The sequence below is a fragment of the Empidonax traillii genome, unplaced genomic scaffold (assembly GCF_003031625.1).
Source record: "Empidonax traillii isolate 1590-97213 ecotype Southwest subspecies unplaced genomic scaffold, ASM303162v1 scaffold351:size1117198, whole genome shotgun sequence".
NCBI lineage: Eukaryota > Metazoa > Chordata > Aves > Passeriformes > Tyrannidae > Empidonax > Empidonax traillii.
Genome location: NW_020955544.1, coordinates 866,646 through 883,843, shown reverse-complemented (window position 1 = coordinate 883,843; position 17,198 = coordinate 866,646). Strand labels below are relative to the sequence as shown.

The window sequence follows — 17,198 nt, the reverse complement described above, 5'->3', positions numbered from 1 at the left end:
AGCTGGCAGAGTAGCAGTGATCAGAACCTCGTTCTCCATTTAAATTGTCAAGTGCTGGAGAGAGATTTAGTGTGACTTATTACTCAAAAATATTTCTTGAACTGGAATGAACTTAAGGTGAACTTCTGTGCAAACAGTTGGCAGGTTTGTCTCTTTAGTGAGCATGTGTGAATGGTGCATCAAAACTGTCTCCTGGTAGTTCTTAACGCTGAATAAAAAGAAAAATATAAATAGAGATAAAATACTAAGAAAAAACAAGGGAGAAATTATCTTTATGATGTGAAAGAACATTTGGTGAGATAGTGATACAGAAATAATGGGACCTACAAAGATGTTGTCTTGTCTGAGAATACAGATTGCAATTTTAGTGAGGTATGAGAGACAGTTCTAATAGCAGGAAGGTAATTGCTGGCATATTCCCAGGTACAAAACTTCTCCAGCGGTGTTTCTGCATGTGGTATGAGAGATTTCTTTGCCAGAGAGTCTTTCTGAGAACACAAACAAGCATTGTCCTTTGGTTGTTTTGTTCCAGTTGGTACTGCCAGCTCAGCCAGAGGTCTGTGTCTTGTCTTGTTTTTACACGGGCTCCTAGCTTGGAACTGAACTCTTCTGACACTGTGTAGCTCACAGAATTGTATCCTACAGGTACTGCTGCATCTTTAGGAAAAGTTTTTCACTGTCCTTTTTACATTTGGTAAGAAAACAACATCAATTAGTATTAATGTGCTAATTTTCCCTTTCAGGCACAACCCGCCCTCCAAGAGAAGGAGAAGTGCCTGGTGTGGACTATAACTTTCTGACTGTGGAGGAATTTCTGGAGTTGGAGCGAAGTGGGACCCTTTTGGAAGTAGGAACTTATGAAGGTATGGAGCCATGGGCAGTGAAAAAGCACTTCAAATAGGCCTGGTAGGACACCACACTTGCACCACCCTTGCTCAAGTTAGGACCTTGCTTTCCCTCCTAGTGCTCTACTTTCCTCTTCTCTGTACCCTGAGAGGGGGAATTCTCATATTGCTGTGCTTTTGTATTTTCCCTTCAAGTTAACTGCCTCTAAAAATTAACATCAGTATGCCAGGAAAATCCAGTATGTACTCCAGTAAGGAAATAACGAGGCAGTCTGCATCTATTCTTTGTATCCATTGCGGTTCACCTTCTTGTTCACTTCTTCTTCCCTCCTGCTTTTTTTCTTGTCCTTCATGTTCCCCAAATACACATCCTCCATCACCCTGTTGTGTTCCCAATGCAGCTACATGATGCACTGGTTTTGGACTTTTTTTTTTTCTCCTTTATTCCCAGATAATTGCTTCTAATTTGTGTCACTGTGTTGATCTTTTTTACTTTTTGCAAAGCAGTGCTTTGCAAACAACAGCACCGATGCAGCCAAGGGGCACTGAAATGTAACCAGGATGAGAGCAGGAAAAAGATACCTTTGACTCCCAGAGAAATGCCAGGCAAATTGACCACATTTAGGTACACAATAGGATTTGTGTAACTGAACCTGCAATCTATAACTCCTTTAAATTGAAAACTCCTTTTGGAGTGTGTTGTTTGTTTGTTTTTTTTTTTCCTCTGGAGAACATTCAAATGTACCTCTTGAGAAGACAATGAAAAGAAATACTTTAGAGGTTTGAAAGTCCTTCCAGTGTACTTCAGCTCATTCATGTCATATTTCCTTTTGCAAGAAGTTTAATGGGACTTTCTGTTATTATGAGGGATTGAAAAAGGCTCATTCTTGCAGACTTATTATTCTTTATAATAAGAAATATGGAATACATTTAAAAATATGAACTACACACAAATAGCCAGTAGTCTTTGAAAAGCAGTCATCAAACATGAACAGGAAAGATTGTGACATGAGGTTTTGTTTTTTTAAGGTTTAAAAAAAAAAAGTTCTGAAACACTGTTTGCTTGCCTACTTCTTTAAAAACTCCCTTGTAAGGGCACCTTTAAATCTTGTGCTCATTCCCAACTGCAGACAATTGCAGTGTCAAACCTGGTTTGCATGAAGATGCTAAATGTACAATTTGGTTTCACTCTTCCACCTCTCTGAGCTGATTAGCTCCATCAGCACCAATGCTAACGTTCCAGCAGCAGCTCTTCTCCAAAATGAGCTTTTTCCTCTCCATGTTTCTAATTATAACACTAAATTAGTTTTCTTTGTCATGGTGCTCGAAATAGATCAGCTGAACGGCTTCGCCATTGCTTCCTGATCGCATTTGTTCTGGTGACCTTTCCACTTGGAAAGACAAAATGGGTAACTGTCTGTAAGCTGGCTCCTGGGATATGCTGGGAATTAGTTTTCAGGAAATGCTGTATCCATCTGGGACAGTTATAACATTGCTTATGTGATTATATGCAGCAGCAGCTAAACTGTTTAGGTTTCATGGGCTGCTCTTTTGAGTTGCTGAAGATGAGGTTGATTTCTCATAAGTCTAATGTGTATTTCATTTCTGTGGGTGATAGAAGTGTCTGAACTTTAAAGGAATAATTTGTCAGAAGTGCTGAGAAGCCTCTTTCCCTGTTGGCATCAGTGATGCTGGTGCATTGTGGTTCTGGTGTGCTGGCCCATGGAAGGAAAAATCAATAAGAATAAAGCAAATAATGATGATGCATGTGTGCACATATGCATCAAGACACATTACTATTTGATTGTAATGTGAAATAAATAGAGTTCATTTTTCACTTATGGTTTCAAGAAATTACTTTGCTGCCTTCTGAGATTTTTTTAAAGGCTTTGTTGTACTTTTTTTGGAAATCTTATTTTACATCTGTATTGATCAAGACAGTGTTGATCTTGATTAGATCTTGGAAGATGGTGTGATTCAGACTCAATGCTGCAATCACCAGCAAGTTCGTCTATTAAAAAACCCACCAATCTGCCAAAAAACCCAGACCACAAAATAAGTTAGAATTTTAATGTCCAAGTCTCTGTTATTGTCCAGCTGTACAGTCTTAGATTAATTAGAATTTGTTTTATACTGCATTTTGCTGCTGCCTTTTTTTTAAATGTACCACGATGATGAAGTTTTGACCAGTAATGGCCAAACAAGAGGGATGGAACCCCACATAAGGAAATAATCTTCTGGTTTTCCCTGAAGAACAATAAAATAATACCTTTAATGAAAGACTTTTATTATTAATAATTTTACCCATTGTACTGAGTCAGAATCAAACAATTGCAGAGACAGAAAAAAAAACCTTGAAGGAGAAAACATAGCACAAGCATTAGTTTAGTAACAGTTATTGAAGAGAACTTCTGGGGAGAAAGACTGGAATACAGGGAGCCATCAAAAGAGGGGTGATACACAGGTCTTTGATGCTGATACAAATACTATTGATTTGGAAAGAATAAATAACAAGCAGAAGAGAACAGTTGGAAACCATAAAAGAGTAGGTGTATGTATCAGGTTTGGAAAGAACAACCTGGGTTTTGAACCTGGCTCTAATTTCAAAAAGAGAAAGTGCAAGCTGAACAGGACAAAAAAGGTGCTGAGGACCTACAGGGCTGTGTAATGTCATTATTATTTCTTTTGGTGCAGTGCAAATAGGTTCCTCTGGGCAGCTTTTGATTCACATCCTGGTGAATGCAGAGCAGGCAGGGCAGCTGCTGTTCCAGTCACCTGTCACCTCCCTGGTGTGTTCTGCACCCAAAAGGCTCCAAAAATTTTGTTCAGGTAGGAGGGGACATTGGCAAGCCTTAATTCATGAGATTTTCAGTTCCAGTTTTAACATGCTGATTTTTAACCATAAAGCCCAGAAACATCTTGTTTCTTCCCTCAATGAAAGCTTCATGTGGATCACGTGAATCCAGCAGCAGGAGCTGAAGCCCTGGAAGACCTGCCCAAAGCTGTGATGCTGCACCAGTATTGGTGATTTTGGCCCACGTGGGTGCTGGTAAAACTGCACATAACACACTTAAGCCAGTTAAAAATTCTCATTGACAATACTCATCAGGAAGGAAAAGTCTGGACAAAAGGCTGCACACTGTCTAGGCCTTCTGGTGGATAGGAAATCACCATAATTGTAATCTCAGACTTTTATTGACTGCTCCTTCAGGGCAGAAAATACTGATGGATGCATGGAAGTAATTGTGTAGGTTACTAATTATTTAGCAATTACTTCTGTGTTTGAATTGTGGTCTCTCACAGTGACCCCAAGGGAGGGCTGTTTTGAGCAGAGCCACCGCTTCCAGATTTTATTCCCCTTTCTTCCTCATCTGCTGAGTGGCCCTGGGCATATCAGGTAACTGCTCTGTACTTCAGGTTACTGGCCTGGAGAATATTAAAACAACACTTACTTCTCCGTTCATTAATATTTCAGCAGATACCCTGTGCCTGCAGCTATCTGCTCCTGCAAAGGGGAGGGAGAGAGTGGAAGCGACAGTATTTTGGAGGGCTGTGCTGAAGGCAGCAGTGGGGATGGGACCTGTGCAGGGGCACATGAGGACATTGACATGGTGGCTGAATTTTGAATGGGGATGGCTGTATCACTGGGGTCTGGCATGGCTGTATTAATGAATGCCTGCCCAGCACTTAGTGATCCTCAAAAGAAAAAGTGCTGCACTTTATAACATGTGAAGGGTTATTACATTATAGCATATTATTGTCAAGGCATCATCTTTCATTCTCAGGACAAGTGTTATGTGATTGCCAAGAGAAGTAATAAGTAATCTGCATTAGTCTCATGACTAAGATGTAATGGGGTGACTTGCTAACATTTTAAAAGTGTATAAAACTAGCTATTGTAGACAGGGTCTCCGATTGTGGTACTTAATGAGTGTAATAAATTACGTTAACAGTGCAGTTAAAATTTCAACTGAAGTAGAGAGGTGTATTCGGCAACATGCTTCAAATCAAGATGCCTTTAGCCTAATTTATCTGATGTGCTGGCTCTCCTTGGGTTTCTCTGCAGCAGCCCCACTCCCCCAGCTGCTTTAGCAAAATGGCTGGATTTGCTCTGCTGGGATTCTGGTGCCTTCACGGCCTGTGGGTCTCAGCAACTTGGTCCAGCCTTGAAATGTGAGCTGTGTCTGTGGCAGGAAAAACATGACAGCAAGATTGGGCCAGTAAGGGTGGCAGATGCAGGGGATGCCCATGCAGAGGAACTACATGTTCCACTTAATAAGATAAGATCCGCTTATTATTGTCTCCCTGCTACAGACTGACTCAATAAATCATAATGCCTCCTTTAGCACCATTTTAATGTATCATGTCCAATATCCACATATTAACATCTGTGCACTGCAGATTCCTCTTCTATCCTTGGCTTTTATACTTTGCATGTTGGATGTTTTTTTCCTTGTTATTTTTTAAACCACTAGTACAGAAAAAAAGGCAACACGTTGTTGTGTATGTGCATGATTATCAGCGCTGAGCATGAGTGCTGCTGTACTGAAGTGTCATCTGATAACAATGCCTCATTTTACAAACAGCTAAAGTGGTACCTGAGTAACCCTTGTTCTCTAAAAGCAAATATTCAAATATCTGATCGGGGTTTAGAGTGGCTTTGAATTTCCTGTGGCAATCCTCACCAGCATCTCTCTCTCTGCACCTTCAATAGGAAGTTTTCCAATGTGAGCTCTGTCAGAAATTGCTCATTAGCAGTCATGCATTTTAAAACATAAACCTTGGGGAAAAGGTGGTTCCTAAACACCTCTGGCAAAAAGAGATACGGTGAATTAGTTGCTGTTTTCCTAAATTAGAGCTTAGGTTATTTTAAGGTATCATTTGCTCTCTAAGCAGAGTCTGATGTGTTGAAGGCTCTTCCTGGTAGCCCATTGATAGATGGCAACCAGGCATATTTTGGGATTGTTTTTTTGATAGTGAGTGTTCTTGGGACTCTAGAATTAGCTGCTCCTCACTGGTGTCATCCAGCTCCTTCTTTGCAGAGGCAGCCCAGCCTCCACAGGCTGTGGCATTTCCCAGCCACTGCAGAGCTCGATGTGAGCTGCCATGCAAACACCACCACCACCTCTGCAGAGGGAAGGTGTTAATGGGACACATCCTCGTGGTGGGACTATATATATATATATATATATATATATATATATATATATATATGAATGTTTAAGTATTTGCAAGAAGAAGGGTTGCATATTGCAATGGCTTGACATGGTATTTTCTTTATTCCCACATCCTTGTGCTAGGTAGGGTGTTTCCAGCTGCTTCTCCTATTTTCTGTATATACCATCCACAAGCACATGCTGATTTATGTTCCCTGTTTATTTTTTTTTTAATTTATTTGCATGTGGATTTAGCAGTTGGTATAATACAGCTGGTCTGATGAAACACTCTGAGCTTCCATAACCATATCATGACCCATGCTATCAAGGCCTTACTGCTTGTTTATTTAAGTATTATTGCTTTGTTTTAGGGATTTTCCATGCATTAAATGTGCTTGGATGCCGTTCTACGTGACTGTTGACAGTAGCATGTGGCAATACCTAATGGTATCTCAACACAGGAAAAATCAGAATAAGTAAGAGCGATTATTTGTTCTGTAGGTGACTTTCTCCCATGCTGCCATTGCCTTTAGGACACTAATTGGAGTGTATGTTAAATTTCATACATAAATTGAAATGTGCAGAGTGTAACATATTTAACAGAGTTTGACATATTTAACAGGAAACCCAAACTGATCTTTCAGTTAATCTCACCATTAATAACTGCAAAAACTGACAGAGAATCTGCTATTTAAAGCAAATGCATATATTGTAGGTTAATTTCTTTGAGATCTCCTTCACTGCCTGTTTTGCTTCCGATCCAGATGCCGTATCCGTGGCCTCCTCCCGGTTGCCTGGATACTCTGAATTTCCTCAAGGCAATTGCTAATCAATGTGCAGTTGCAGCTAGGTGAATCCCACAGACAGCAGCCAGATCTGTCATCTAAATGTGGAAATCTGTAGCAGAATGTGATCTGGGAAGAGAACAGACAAAACACTGTGGCAGGAGCTCTGCTCCCAGGAACCAATTCATCCTGTGTTAATCAGACACAAGCACTCTTTGTGGATTAGATGAGCAGAAGCTCTTCTGCTAAAATTAAGGGTCAATTGTTTTGGTTCTTGTACAGTGCAGAGAAGAGCTGTGTCTCAGAAAAGAAAACAATTACATTAATAATTGCATTTCAAGTCTTCGTGTCAAGGCCTTGCCTAATTTTGCTGCTTATCTCCAAGTTTCTTTCCCAAAATACCCATTTGCGGCAAGACAGTAAGCTATGAACTGCTTTTTAAAACATAAGATATTAATGGAGTCCTTGTTAACAGAGAGTGGTCACTTTGAAGATCAGATGCACTTCTCAGGGACACAGGGTCCTCTGTGCCACGCAGAGGCTTTTGAGTTTCATGGGAATTTTATAATTGCAAAATTAGGCTTCACAAGGAGGCATCAGTAAATTCGGAACTGCATGAACTCTTCTTGGTCATTTTCTGAGACACAAATACACTCCCAATTCCAGGCATAAATATCTTCACATCAGGAAAGAGAAGAGCTGCAGAGCAAACACCTACAGGTTAAAGTAACTCAAATATATGGTTTGGGACCACATTCTTCAATTGATGTTGAACCATTAGGATTAATGGTCAAACTCGTGCCTGACCTTGCAGTCAGCTCCCTCTGCCTTCTTCCACCTCTCCATGTCAGCTCTGCCACCCTGTCCCCACCCCAGCAGCCTCCAGGGTCTCCTCTTCCTTCTGCACAAGGGAACCACTTTTGAACCTGTTAGATTGTGTCTCTGTTCTTGTGCATTTCTGTCCATTCCAGAAGCAGCATCTTGGAGCCCTTTCAACCCAAAATGAATTGAACAGTGAATGGCAAAAGTTTTTATGGAATAGGTTCATAGTTATTTTACTTTGGGATAGCTAGTTTGCGTATTTTTGTGAACTGCATTTCAAATTACAAGTGACATGAACAACTTAGGGTTGTTTGTGAATTTACTTCCCACCAGGAGTATATTTAATGTTTTGTTATCTTGACATATAAGCAAATTCTCCATTACTGCTTGGTCTCTAAAACTTGAAAAGAAAGTTCTCTTGGCTGACAGCATTGCTGTAATTCAGAAACTGCGGGACAGGGTGGAAGCTGCTGTAGATTACTTTCATTGATTGTGATCACTGCTTGAATTGGCAGAGGAAGAAGTGTTATGATGATGAGAACTTGTCTTATTGTTGTGATAAGCTGTTACCAAAGTCTAATTACTGTGCGTGATGCTAAAATGTGTAAGCTGCCGACACTTGGAGATAAGGAGATGAAGAGAAACCAACTCGTTCCAAATAGCTCTCTTGGTTGGCTTTTTTTTCTTCATTATTATTTTTATTTTTGTCCACTCTCCTGAGTGGTGCTTTAAGAGTGCATATACTAAGTCATGGGTTTGGCTGCAAAAGCTGCCATCGAACTTCGGTTGTGGTTAAATAAGTATTAAGCACCAAGGGACTGAATAAAATAAGGGTTAGTGAAAGGTGATGACAAGGGATTCAGTTAATGGTATGTGCATCTGCTGAGCAAATGCATTGTTATTAGCTATTAATTCAGTTGCTGTAGGCAGGATTCAAATGGGATTGAGAGGAGGGTAAACTTTGAAGCCCCGTTCCCATAGGAATTAGACATGGGAAAGTGCCATTTATGCCATGCTGGCTGCTTCAGAACTGGCATTTCCACAGAGAAGTGGAGGGTTTCCTGCCGCCTTGTTCAAGAAATCTCCTTTGTCTGGGAGACAGGCTGTTCCTTTCCAGCTTTGAGACATCCTGTTGGGGTCAAGGTCCTCAGAAGTTTTGCTGAGCTTCACCTGAGCTCAGCACCCCGGGGAGTCCTGCCTTAACTACTGTGCTGACTTCAGAAAATGTTTTGGGATCCTCTGGGATGACAGATGCTTGTGTATGCACATGTAACATGCTGTTAATAATTAGAGCTGATTGGATATTCAGTACAAATTACACTGGCTGTGGAGTTAGCCCCTTCTTTAGGCTTACAAGTGGTTCACAAAACACAGTTAAAGCATATTTTTAAATGTATGTGTTTTCGTAAACATTGGCAGATTTAATTTGAATGAATAATGTCAAGTCTGAGTGTTGTAAAACTCTTGCTGGGCTGTTCGCTGTTGTTAATGGGGCACGTTTGGATTTCTGAGTCACAGGGTAAATATTTTCTCTTTCCAATTTCTGGGACGAAACATGAGTTTTGATGATAATTTTAGGTACCAGCCACCCCTAATAGTGTGTCTGCCCCCACACCCAAGCCCATGTGCCACATTTTCAAAAATAACTTCTTAGAGAATAGAAATAGGTCTGACTGCATCCAGCAATTATGAGGGAAAAAATAGTATTTCCATTTTCTCTCATTTTCCATGTCACCTGGAAGCTGGGTTGGAGCATTCTTTTGAAGATTTTCATCATGAGCTGGGTTATTTCCCCAACCTGTTTGTCCTTGTGTGAATCTGAAGGAAGAGCTGTGATTTTTTTTAGAATATTGACTCAGGCTTAATCTGCCTCCTGTGGAGAAAAAAGAAAAGTTCAACCCCAATGGCTGCATTTCCCATAAAACCCACACATGCAGAGCCATGCTCAGTTTCAAATTCATATTTGCTCTTTTCATATGCTCATGTATACTTATAGGGATCCTCTAAAGTAGAACACTGTCTTCATAGAAAATAATTGTTCACTAATCATAGTGTCAACAGCCATGGCTGGTTGAAAAATGACTAGTGTAAGAAAATCTGAAATACTTTGGAAAAGCCTGTTTTTCTGCTGAAGAACAGCTCTCCGTGGACTGTTAGGAACTCCAGCCTTGCTGTTGCTAGAGAAACTGAAGAGGAACAAAATTCAAAAATATAATCATATATTTCTCTGTAATTGGAAGAGGACTGGTAACATCTGTGCTATGTTCTTGTCCAGGGGAAATAAACCCCATGCTATTAACATCCATATAACCCCTTCATTCACTTTCTTGCATCCATCCTAAAGGATTTAACCATTTACAACAGACTGCAAAATAGTGATGTGCACTGCCATAAATAAAAGCTGTTTTCAGGTGTATGGCACACATATGGCTCTCTCTGCTTAGCAGTTTATATCCTAAAAAAACACCTTTTTTTTTTTTTTCCCCTCTGGAAAAACAAAGAAACAACCTAAAAAAAAGACCCCAAAATCCCAGAATAGCATCATTGCTCATGAGAAATGCCAAAGAGGAGAGGTGGGAGCAGGGTTAATTATCCTTTTTGTTTGCCCACCTACCTTTATATTTTCCCTTTGCACTCTCTCTCCCCCATTCCTCCTCGTTTTGGATAAAATACTCCTGCAGTATGTAGAGCATAAGAATTATTTCTCTAGCAGAGACTGCAACCTGCTTGCGGAGCCTCTGTACCCATTAGAGGCTCTTTGCAGAAGAAGTAATTTCCTTCCCCCCATAAATTATGCATCAATGTACATTTAAGATTCTGAAATGATGAACAGAAGATGAAAGCACTGCGGAGCGCTGCTGCTCCTGTGGAGCTGAATCCACGACGTTGTGTACGGGCTGGGACACACCTTGCTAAGGCAAACCTGCACGTGTTGCTGTCCTAGTACTCTGGCTGTAAAAGCACGGAGGGAGGAGCTGCTCCAGCTTCAGCTCTGTGAGAGATACTTCCTCACCTCGTGGGAGACAGTGAGGGGGAAAGATAGCAATGTGTGATGTGTCCTAAGTGGTCTTCCCAGATGGACTCCGCCAGCCTAAGCCAGGGTGATTCCCCCTCCTGGTGGGTCCCGATGATCTTCCTTCCAGGAGGATCTGCTGCAAGATCTTGCCAGGCATAGAGGTGAGACTGACTGGCCTGTGGTTCCCTGGATCCTCCTATATTAAAAAAAAGGGGGTTGTGTTCCTCCTTTTCTAGTCAGTGGGAACTTCACTGGACTGCCACAGCTTCTCAAATAGGATGGAAAGTGACGTAGCAACTTCATCCAGGTTCCCTCAGGACCTGTGGATGCATCTCATCAGGTCCTATGGACTTGTGCACCTTCAGGTTCCTTAAATGGTCTCAAGCACCATCATCTCCCACACTGGCCGAGAAAATATGTACTGAAAAATTGAAAAATAATACTCTCAGGTTATACATAGCCTATGGAGATCGATGAAGAAAGTAAATGAATGTATATGTATATTTTAGAGAAGAGTTTTGCACTGTTCCCACAGCTGAAGCAATAGGGAAGGGCATCTCTTATGTTTTATCACACCAGAGGGTACAGGGATAAGTTTTAAGTCTACCTTGGAATCCAAAGGTGGCAAACAAAAACTATCAATAATTCCTGAAAGGGAAAATTTTGAGGAGTTTTATGCAAAAGGGTTATATATAGCAGAACACTGTTTAAAAAGATGTACCTTGCAATAGGTCTGAATTCCTGTAATACTAAGTGCTGCAGGAATAGATTCCAGACCTGAGGTTCCTGTGGCGTGTTTCAGGGCAAATGAAGCGCTGCTGTGGTGTGGAGGTGAAGTGAAACAGGGACAGTGAAATACCTCCATGTGGCTCTGGCATCAGTGAACCTGCACTTATTCTGTGTTTCCTCCACAGTCACTTAAAATGACCGAGGAGCACTGTGCTCTGTTTCCATCACAGTTGGTGATGGCTGAGAGCTGCGTGTTTGTCTAACTGTTGGTGCATCTTTGTTCCTTCAAGTTTAACTTTAAGGTCTGGTTGTTCACTTCTACCCTAGTTGACCCAACTGCTGAATTTCCTGTTTGAAGAAAGAAGTGCCACGTGGTATCTTGTCTTTTCTCTCCTCTGACAAAGTTTTCTTTTACAGAGAGAGAGAGTAGTTTTTGCTTTCTGAATGCAACATCCCCCCTAAAAGAACCTGTGTATTAAAGCAGGCCATCGAGCCTTTCATCACTTCTCTTGGTGATAGCAGTCATGAATTTTTTATTTTCTGCAGGGCTCACTCCAGATCTGCCACAGCATTGTGTGGGTGCACACATGTAAAAAGGCTACTAATTGAAATTCAGATGTAACGAGATGAAGTTTTGCTATTCACCATGACTGCCTTTTGTTTTAGCCCATGTACGCTCAGTGCACCTAAACAATGCAACCATTGCTTCTCCTTTTAGATTCAACAAGAATAACTAAAAGGGGAAGAAATATTTCTGTGTCTGCTGTAGAGATGATATACGCACCCCCAGAAATGGGAATGGCGTGCGTCAACTTATTTGTTTGCTTATTTGCGGGGAGGGGCAGAAATTCTAATGGAACCCTAAAGAAAAGAAAAGAAAATAGAAATCTTGCTGCTATAAACTGTTCTCTTGTGAAGATGCAAATGTGTCTCTATTGCCTAGGTAACTATTATGGAACGCCCAAGCCTCCCAGCCAGCCCCTCAGTGGGAAAGTGACTTCCACCGATGCTTTGCAAAACCTGCAGTCTGGCTCCAAGCAGTCGACTCCAAAGCGAACCAAGTCTTACAATGATATGCAAAATGCTGGCATAGTGCATACAGAGAATGAGGAAGAGGATGATGTACCTGAAATGAGCAGTAGCTTCACAGGTAAAGCAAAAATATCGCGGTCCGTCAATTAGGATACGTGGGGAAGGTTTTTGGAGGGTGTTTTGATGGAGGGGAGTGTTGTTCTTAATGTGTTTTCTGCAAAGCTGTCAAATCTCAAACAGAGCAGGCCGGCACCTGAATGGAAGATGTCCAGGTGTGAACAAGCACATGCACAGTTGTGCCTTTCCAAAAATGCCTTGCGGGATTGAGCTAAATGAGAAAGAAATGTGCAAGTTCAAATCCATTAGTTGCAGAAAGGTCAAGGAAGAGTTGAGCTATAGTTGACAGTTCTAAACAGTATGGAATGACTCAACCAGGATTACATTTGAAATTAATTGTTGCTGCTTACTAAATATGTTGCTGTTCATCCCCTTCCTTGCATCTAGAGCTGCCCATCACATACAATTACAAGGTCCTCTTCTCCAAGGGACCTTTCAGCAAATCAAGGACTGCTTGCTGCAGGAATAAGGTCTGAAGCTTGGGTGCAAACTCTGTGTTTTTTGAAGGCCTTGTGTCCTGCTGAACACAGATCTCAGTGCCACCATGACTGCCATCAAGCATCAGTTGAAAGATCACTGGAAAACATTACAATCTAAAGTCAAGTGCTGTGCGGGCAGATTCAAAGCAAAGCACTGTTGGAGATCTATTGAATTTCCACAGAAATCAACTGGAAGCTTGTGAAGCTCTGAGGGACAAGAGCTTTTCCCCATGTTCTCAATTCTAGTTTTTGTTAGCACTTGGAGCATTGCTTCCTCAGCCCAGTTTCAAGAATTGAATTGTTGTGACATGGCAGTAGCCTCAGCCTTTGTCATAGGAGTCTGATTTTGGGAGGCACCTGGTGGGAGATGCTGTTTGATTTCTTTGCTGCCCATCTCAGTTTGGTGCCCCTGAAGTAACTTGAGCATCATTTCTCTTCCTTGTTTTCCTTCACAAGATGAAATACTGGAAGCTCATTTGTCACAACATTATCACACCCTGGCCCCTTGCCTTCATTAAATGGGCACAGAATCAAGAAAAGAGTCATTTCTCATATACCAAAGTGATTCCTTATGCTTACTTCACGTGTAAGTGTGATAGCCATATTAAAACGCTCCTGCTTCCCTAGAAGACCTCCCAGTGACTTGTGTTTTCCAGATTTTTGGCATGTTTATACTCTCAGTTTTAAGCTGGCGATGATTCATTCATGCTTCTTTATCTTGTCATCTTCTACCTAAAAATATCAAACGCCAGGAAGGCTGGAAAGCAGGCACTGAGAGTACTGGTATAGATATTTTTCTTCCTGTTTCTCCCAGTTTATTCTGTTCAGTATCTTGTCTTTTGGTAATGGCAGCATACAGACTAGAATAGTGCAGGAGCTATTTCTGAGGATGTGGGATGTGGGCGGAGCATGTCCTTGGTCTCTGGTCTGGAGAGCAGGGTTGAGGTCCTGTCTGTGGAGCCCCACTCCATGGGGAGTTGGCAGGGGGTGACACTGATCTCTGTCTTTTGCTCAGTGTGTTGACTGCTGCTTGTACTGATATTCTCAGGGGATGTACTGCCATAAATTTTCAACACCTGCAAGAACCAGAGAAAATCCCTTTGGGAGACACAGGGTTGATTTTAGAATCTATTGTTGCCAAAACCTCTCTGTGAAGGAATTAGGGGCACAGACCTGTTTACTGGGGAGCATTTACTGTGATTTGGGATGGAGGGAATGAGCAGCAGTGTTTCATGGATACAGCTCAACGCTGCATAGAAACAAGCATAAGAAATATCTCCTTAGAGGGAGAAGGGCCAGATGCATCTTAAAATACACCTGACTGACTTTGACTGGAAGGATATAGTGTTGAGCCATGGAGTAAACCTCCTCAGATAGCGAGAACAGGCACTGGTGAGCAGCAACGTGTGGACACGTCATGCAGTGCTGACATTTATTTTAATTTTTAATTTAAAATAACACACTGCAGTGAAGACATTCACCACTAGCTTGTTGACTTTGAGCTTCTGGCAACCCTTTGCGTTCATAAAAATCTTGCCTTTTGATCATTCTTCAAACAGGAAATTTTATTCTCCTAATCCCTGTCCCACAATAGGCACTGCAGGAGTGAACCAGTAAGCCTGCTCAAAAACCCATTGAACTCATCTACATCAGTGAGCCCTGGCCTCAGACTGCTTGGAAGAATTTGGTACCTCAGCAGGGCCTGTGAGAGCAAACACAGGAGCTGATCACAGCTCCTGATTTGTTTGGCCGGGGTCTGGCTGGCAGAGTTTGTGTGGGCAAAGCAAGCTCGTCCCTGCTGGCAAGACTGCTGAGGCTCTGCCCTCGGTTCATCTGCTGCTATGTCTTGTGAATTAAAAAGCAAGGAATGGAAGACTGCTAGGATAAACCTGGAGGAGCAAACAGGAGGAGAAAAATACTGATTTTTCACTTTTATCTGTTCTTTATTCTACAGCAGAGTCTGGTGACCAAGACGAGCATAACTTGCATATCGTGAGAGAGACAGCCCCACCGTCTGTGATTGATAGCCACACCAACGTTCCCACCACGGAACCATCTCAGAACCTCCCTCAATACCTACCTCCTTCTGCTGAGGATAACCTAGGTCCTCTGCCGGAAAACTGGGAGATGGCCTACACCGAGAACGGAGAAGTCTATTTTATAGAGTAAAGCACATTTTTGTTGTTCTAATTCCATCTCTCTCCCTCTCCCTGGGCATAAGTAAGCCTCCATGGATGCATTTTGTGTGTGTGTATGCGTGTGTGTTAAATATTTAGTGTATACAGTTACGGTGCAGAGCTGTTATTCTTTACTGCTTCGGAAGGGGGTTTGCATTTCCTGATTGGATTAACATCCAAATTACTCCTGAGTTCAAAGGCAGTGGGAATTGCTTGCTTTATGAGGGTAGTTACAAAAGCAACAGACACTTATAAAATACGGGCCAGTTGTTTTCATGGGTGGAATGAAAGCTCCTAATTGAAAGGGCTGAGACTTCATTTCTGGCGCCTGCCTCTGTGCATAATGCAGCGGAAGGGGATTCCTCCAATTCCTGTGTGCAGGCAACAGCAGAGCCAGGGATGGACTCTGTGTGTTGTCCCCTCCTCAGAGCAAGCAGGCCAAACGTGTTCATGTGCTCCAGTGGTTTGCAGAAGGAATAACTCAGTGCAGAGTAGGCACAGTAAAGTTTTAAACACAAGTACCTTGTGCTCTGCAGTCTTTGCCTAAGAGCTGAGCGCTGTCAGCAGTTTTATGATGATATTGATTTTTTTTCATGCCATAAATAATAGTCTCTAATTATACTTGTCTAAATTTATTGAGATGGGAGTAACTTATAAAATAGGACCTACTAGTGGAAGAGAGTTCTTGCACAGAGCTTAGCTAGACATTAACATTCAATTAGCCTTTGAAACTCAAGCCCTGAGCTGCCAAAGTAGAGAAGGGGGCGAGGAATTGATTTTGGATTTGATGGTCTGTTTAATGCAGTTGTGGAACCTAGATTGTGGAACTCGAGATCCTCTGTGTACCAGAAATCAGTGACTGGTTAGTGCAGAAGAACCTTCTCTACTAATTGCCCCTCTGGTGCTCTGGAGAGTTACATTGGATCAGGGCAGTAAGGGCCAGCAGTCCTGCCTCGTCATCAGGAGAGGGGACTTTTGGACAGGGCCATGAAAAAGGCCTTCATCAGAGCAGGTTTTCCCTTGGCTGCAGCGGCAGGGGAGCACATTAGAGAAGAGTGCCAGAAATCCTGAGGAGCTGGGATAACTGAGAGCACTGCATCAGCCTTTCCCCAGCTGGGAGAGGAATGATGTAAAAAAGGCCATTTTCCAGGGTGTTCTCAGTTACCTGAAGAGGCTCCACCAACCCCCCTAGTGTAAGCCAAAGTCGAGAAGACACAGTGCTAATTCTCATCAGATGAAACTGAAATGTGTACATTAGCCCGAACAGGGCATTCTGCCCCTCACTGTGTCCTCAGGGTGCCTCCTTCTTTGACGTACTTTCTGGCCTTTATATATAGAACACAGCCTGAGTAATAGCCCATCCAGCCTGCCATTTTCCTCCCTGGAGGAGGACAGATGATGAGCACTAAATGCTGCCCAAGCAGTCGGTTGCTCCCCTTTTTGACCCCACATGGGCCCCTGCTGTCCTTCCTTACAGGTGCTTTGGTCAGAGGTTCTGCCACTGATTTCCCCAAACCCATCTCCATGGCTACTGTATTCTCCGTGTTCTCTTAGCAATGCAGGACTGTAGCACCTTAAATAACTTGCCAGACCTTTTGCAGGAGAATTATATATATAGTGGGAAAACATAGCCTGCATACACAACTGCCTGTCCGATGTGAAGCTCTGGCAGCACCAGCTGCTCCCTCCCTGCAGTGCAGATTGACCAGTTTGGGGGAACCTACACATGGGGCTGATTTTGTGCATGAAAGTGTTAGCATGGATGCAGCACTGAATGGCTGCAGTTCTATTAATTCTAAGGACACCCTGAGCCTGGAAACCGTTTAGCTTGATTTGTATCAAATTAAGGGAGGGAGCTAATGAGCTGTGTGGACCCAAGCTGGCTCAGATGTCTGTACCAATGTCTATGGCATTTTGGGTATCAAGCCATGATGCTGAAGGCAGCAGCAGGAGAGCACCTGAGCTGCTTGCACAGAACTAGTGCAGGTGCAGTGGGGCCAGAGATGTGTGTCAGATAACCAATCCTGATGTCTTGTAGCT

General features: G+C 42.3%; 1 protein-coding gene across 2 annotated transcripts in view; it reads left to right on the top strand.

The window, feature by feature from the left end:
* MAGI1 (membrane associated guanylate kinase, WW and PDZ domain containing 1) overlaps positions 1-17,198 on the top strand; it is a 285,249-nt gene that overhangs the window by 198,690 nt on the left and 69,361 nt on the right. The window contains exons 3-5 of one of the 2 annotated variants that reach the window (XM_027892425.1): positions 744-863; positions 12,297-12,503; positions 14,936-15,146. In XM_027892425.1, the coding sequence (XP_027748226.1) occupies positions 12,428-12,503; positions 14,936-15,146 (287 nt within the window). In that variant the 5' untranslated portion in view covers positions 744-863; positions 12,297-12,427. Of the gene's footprint in view, positions 1-743; positions 864-12,296; positions 12,504-14,935; positions 15,147-17,198 lie in introns of those variants that run through there. The other variant, XM_027892426.1, reaches the window with a different exon arrangement.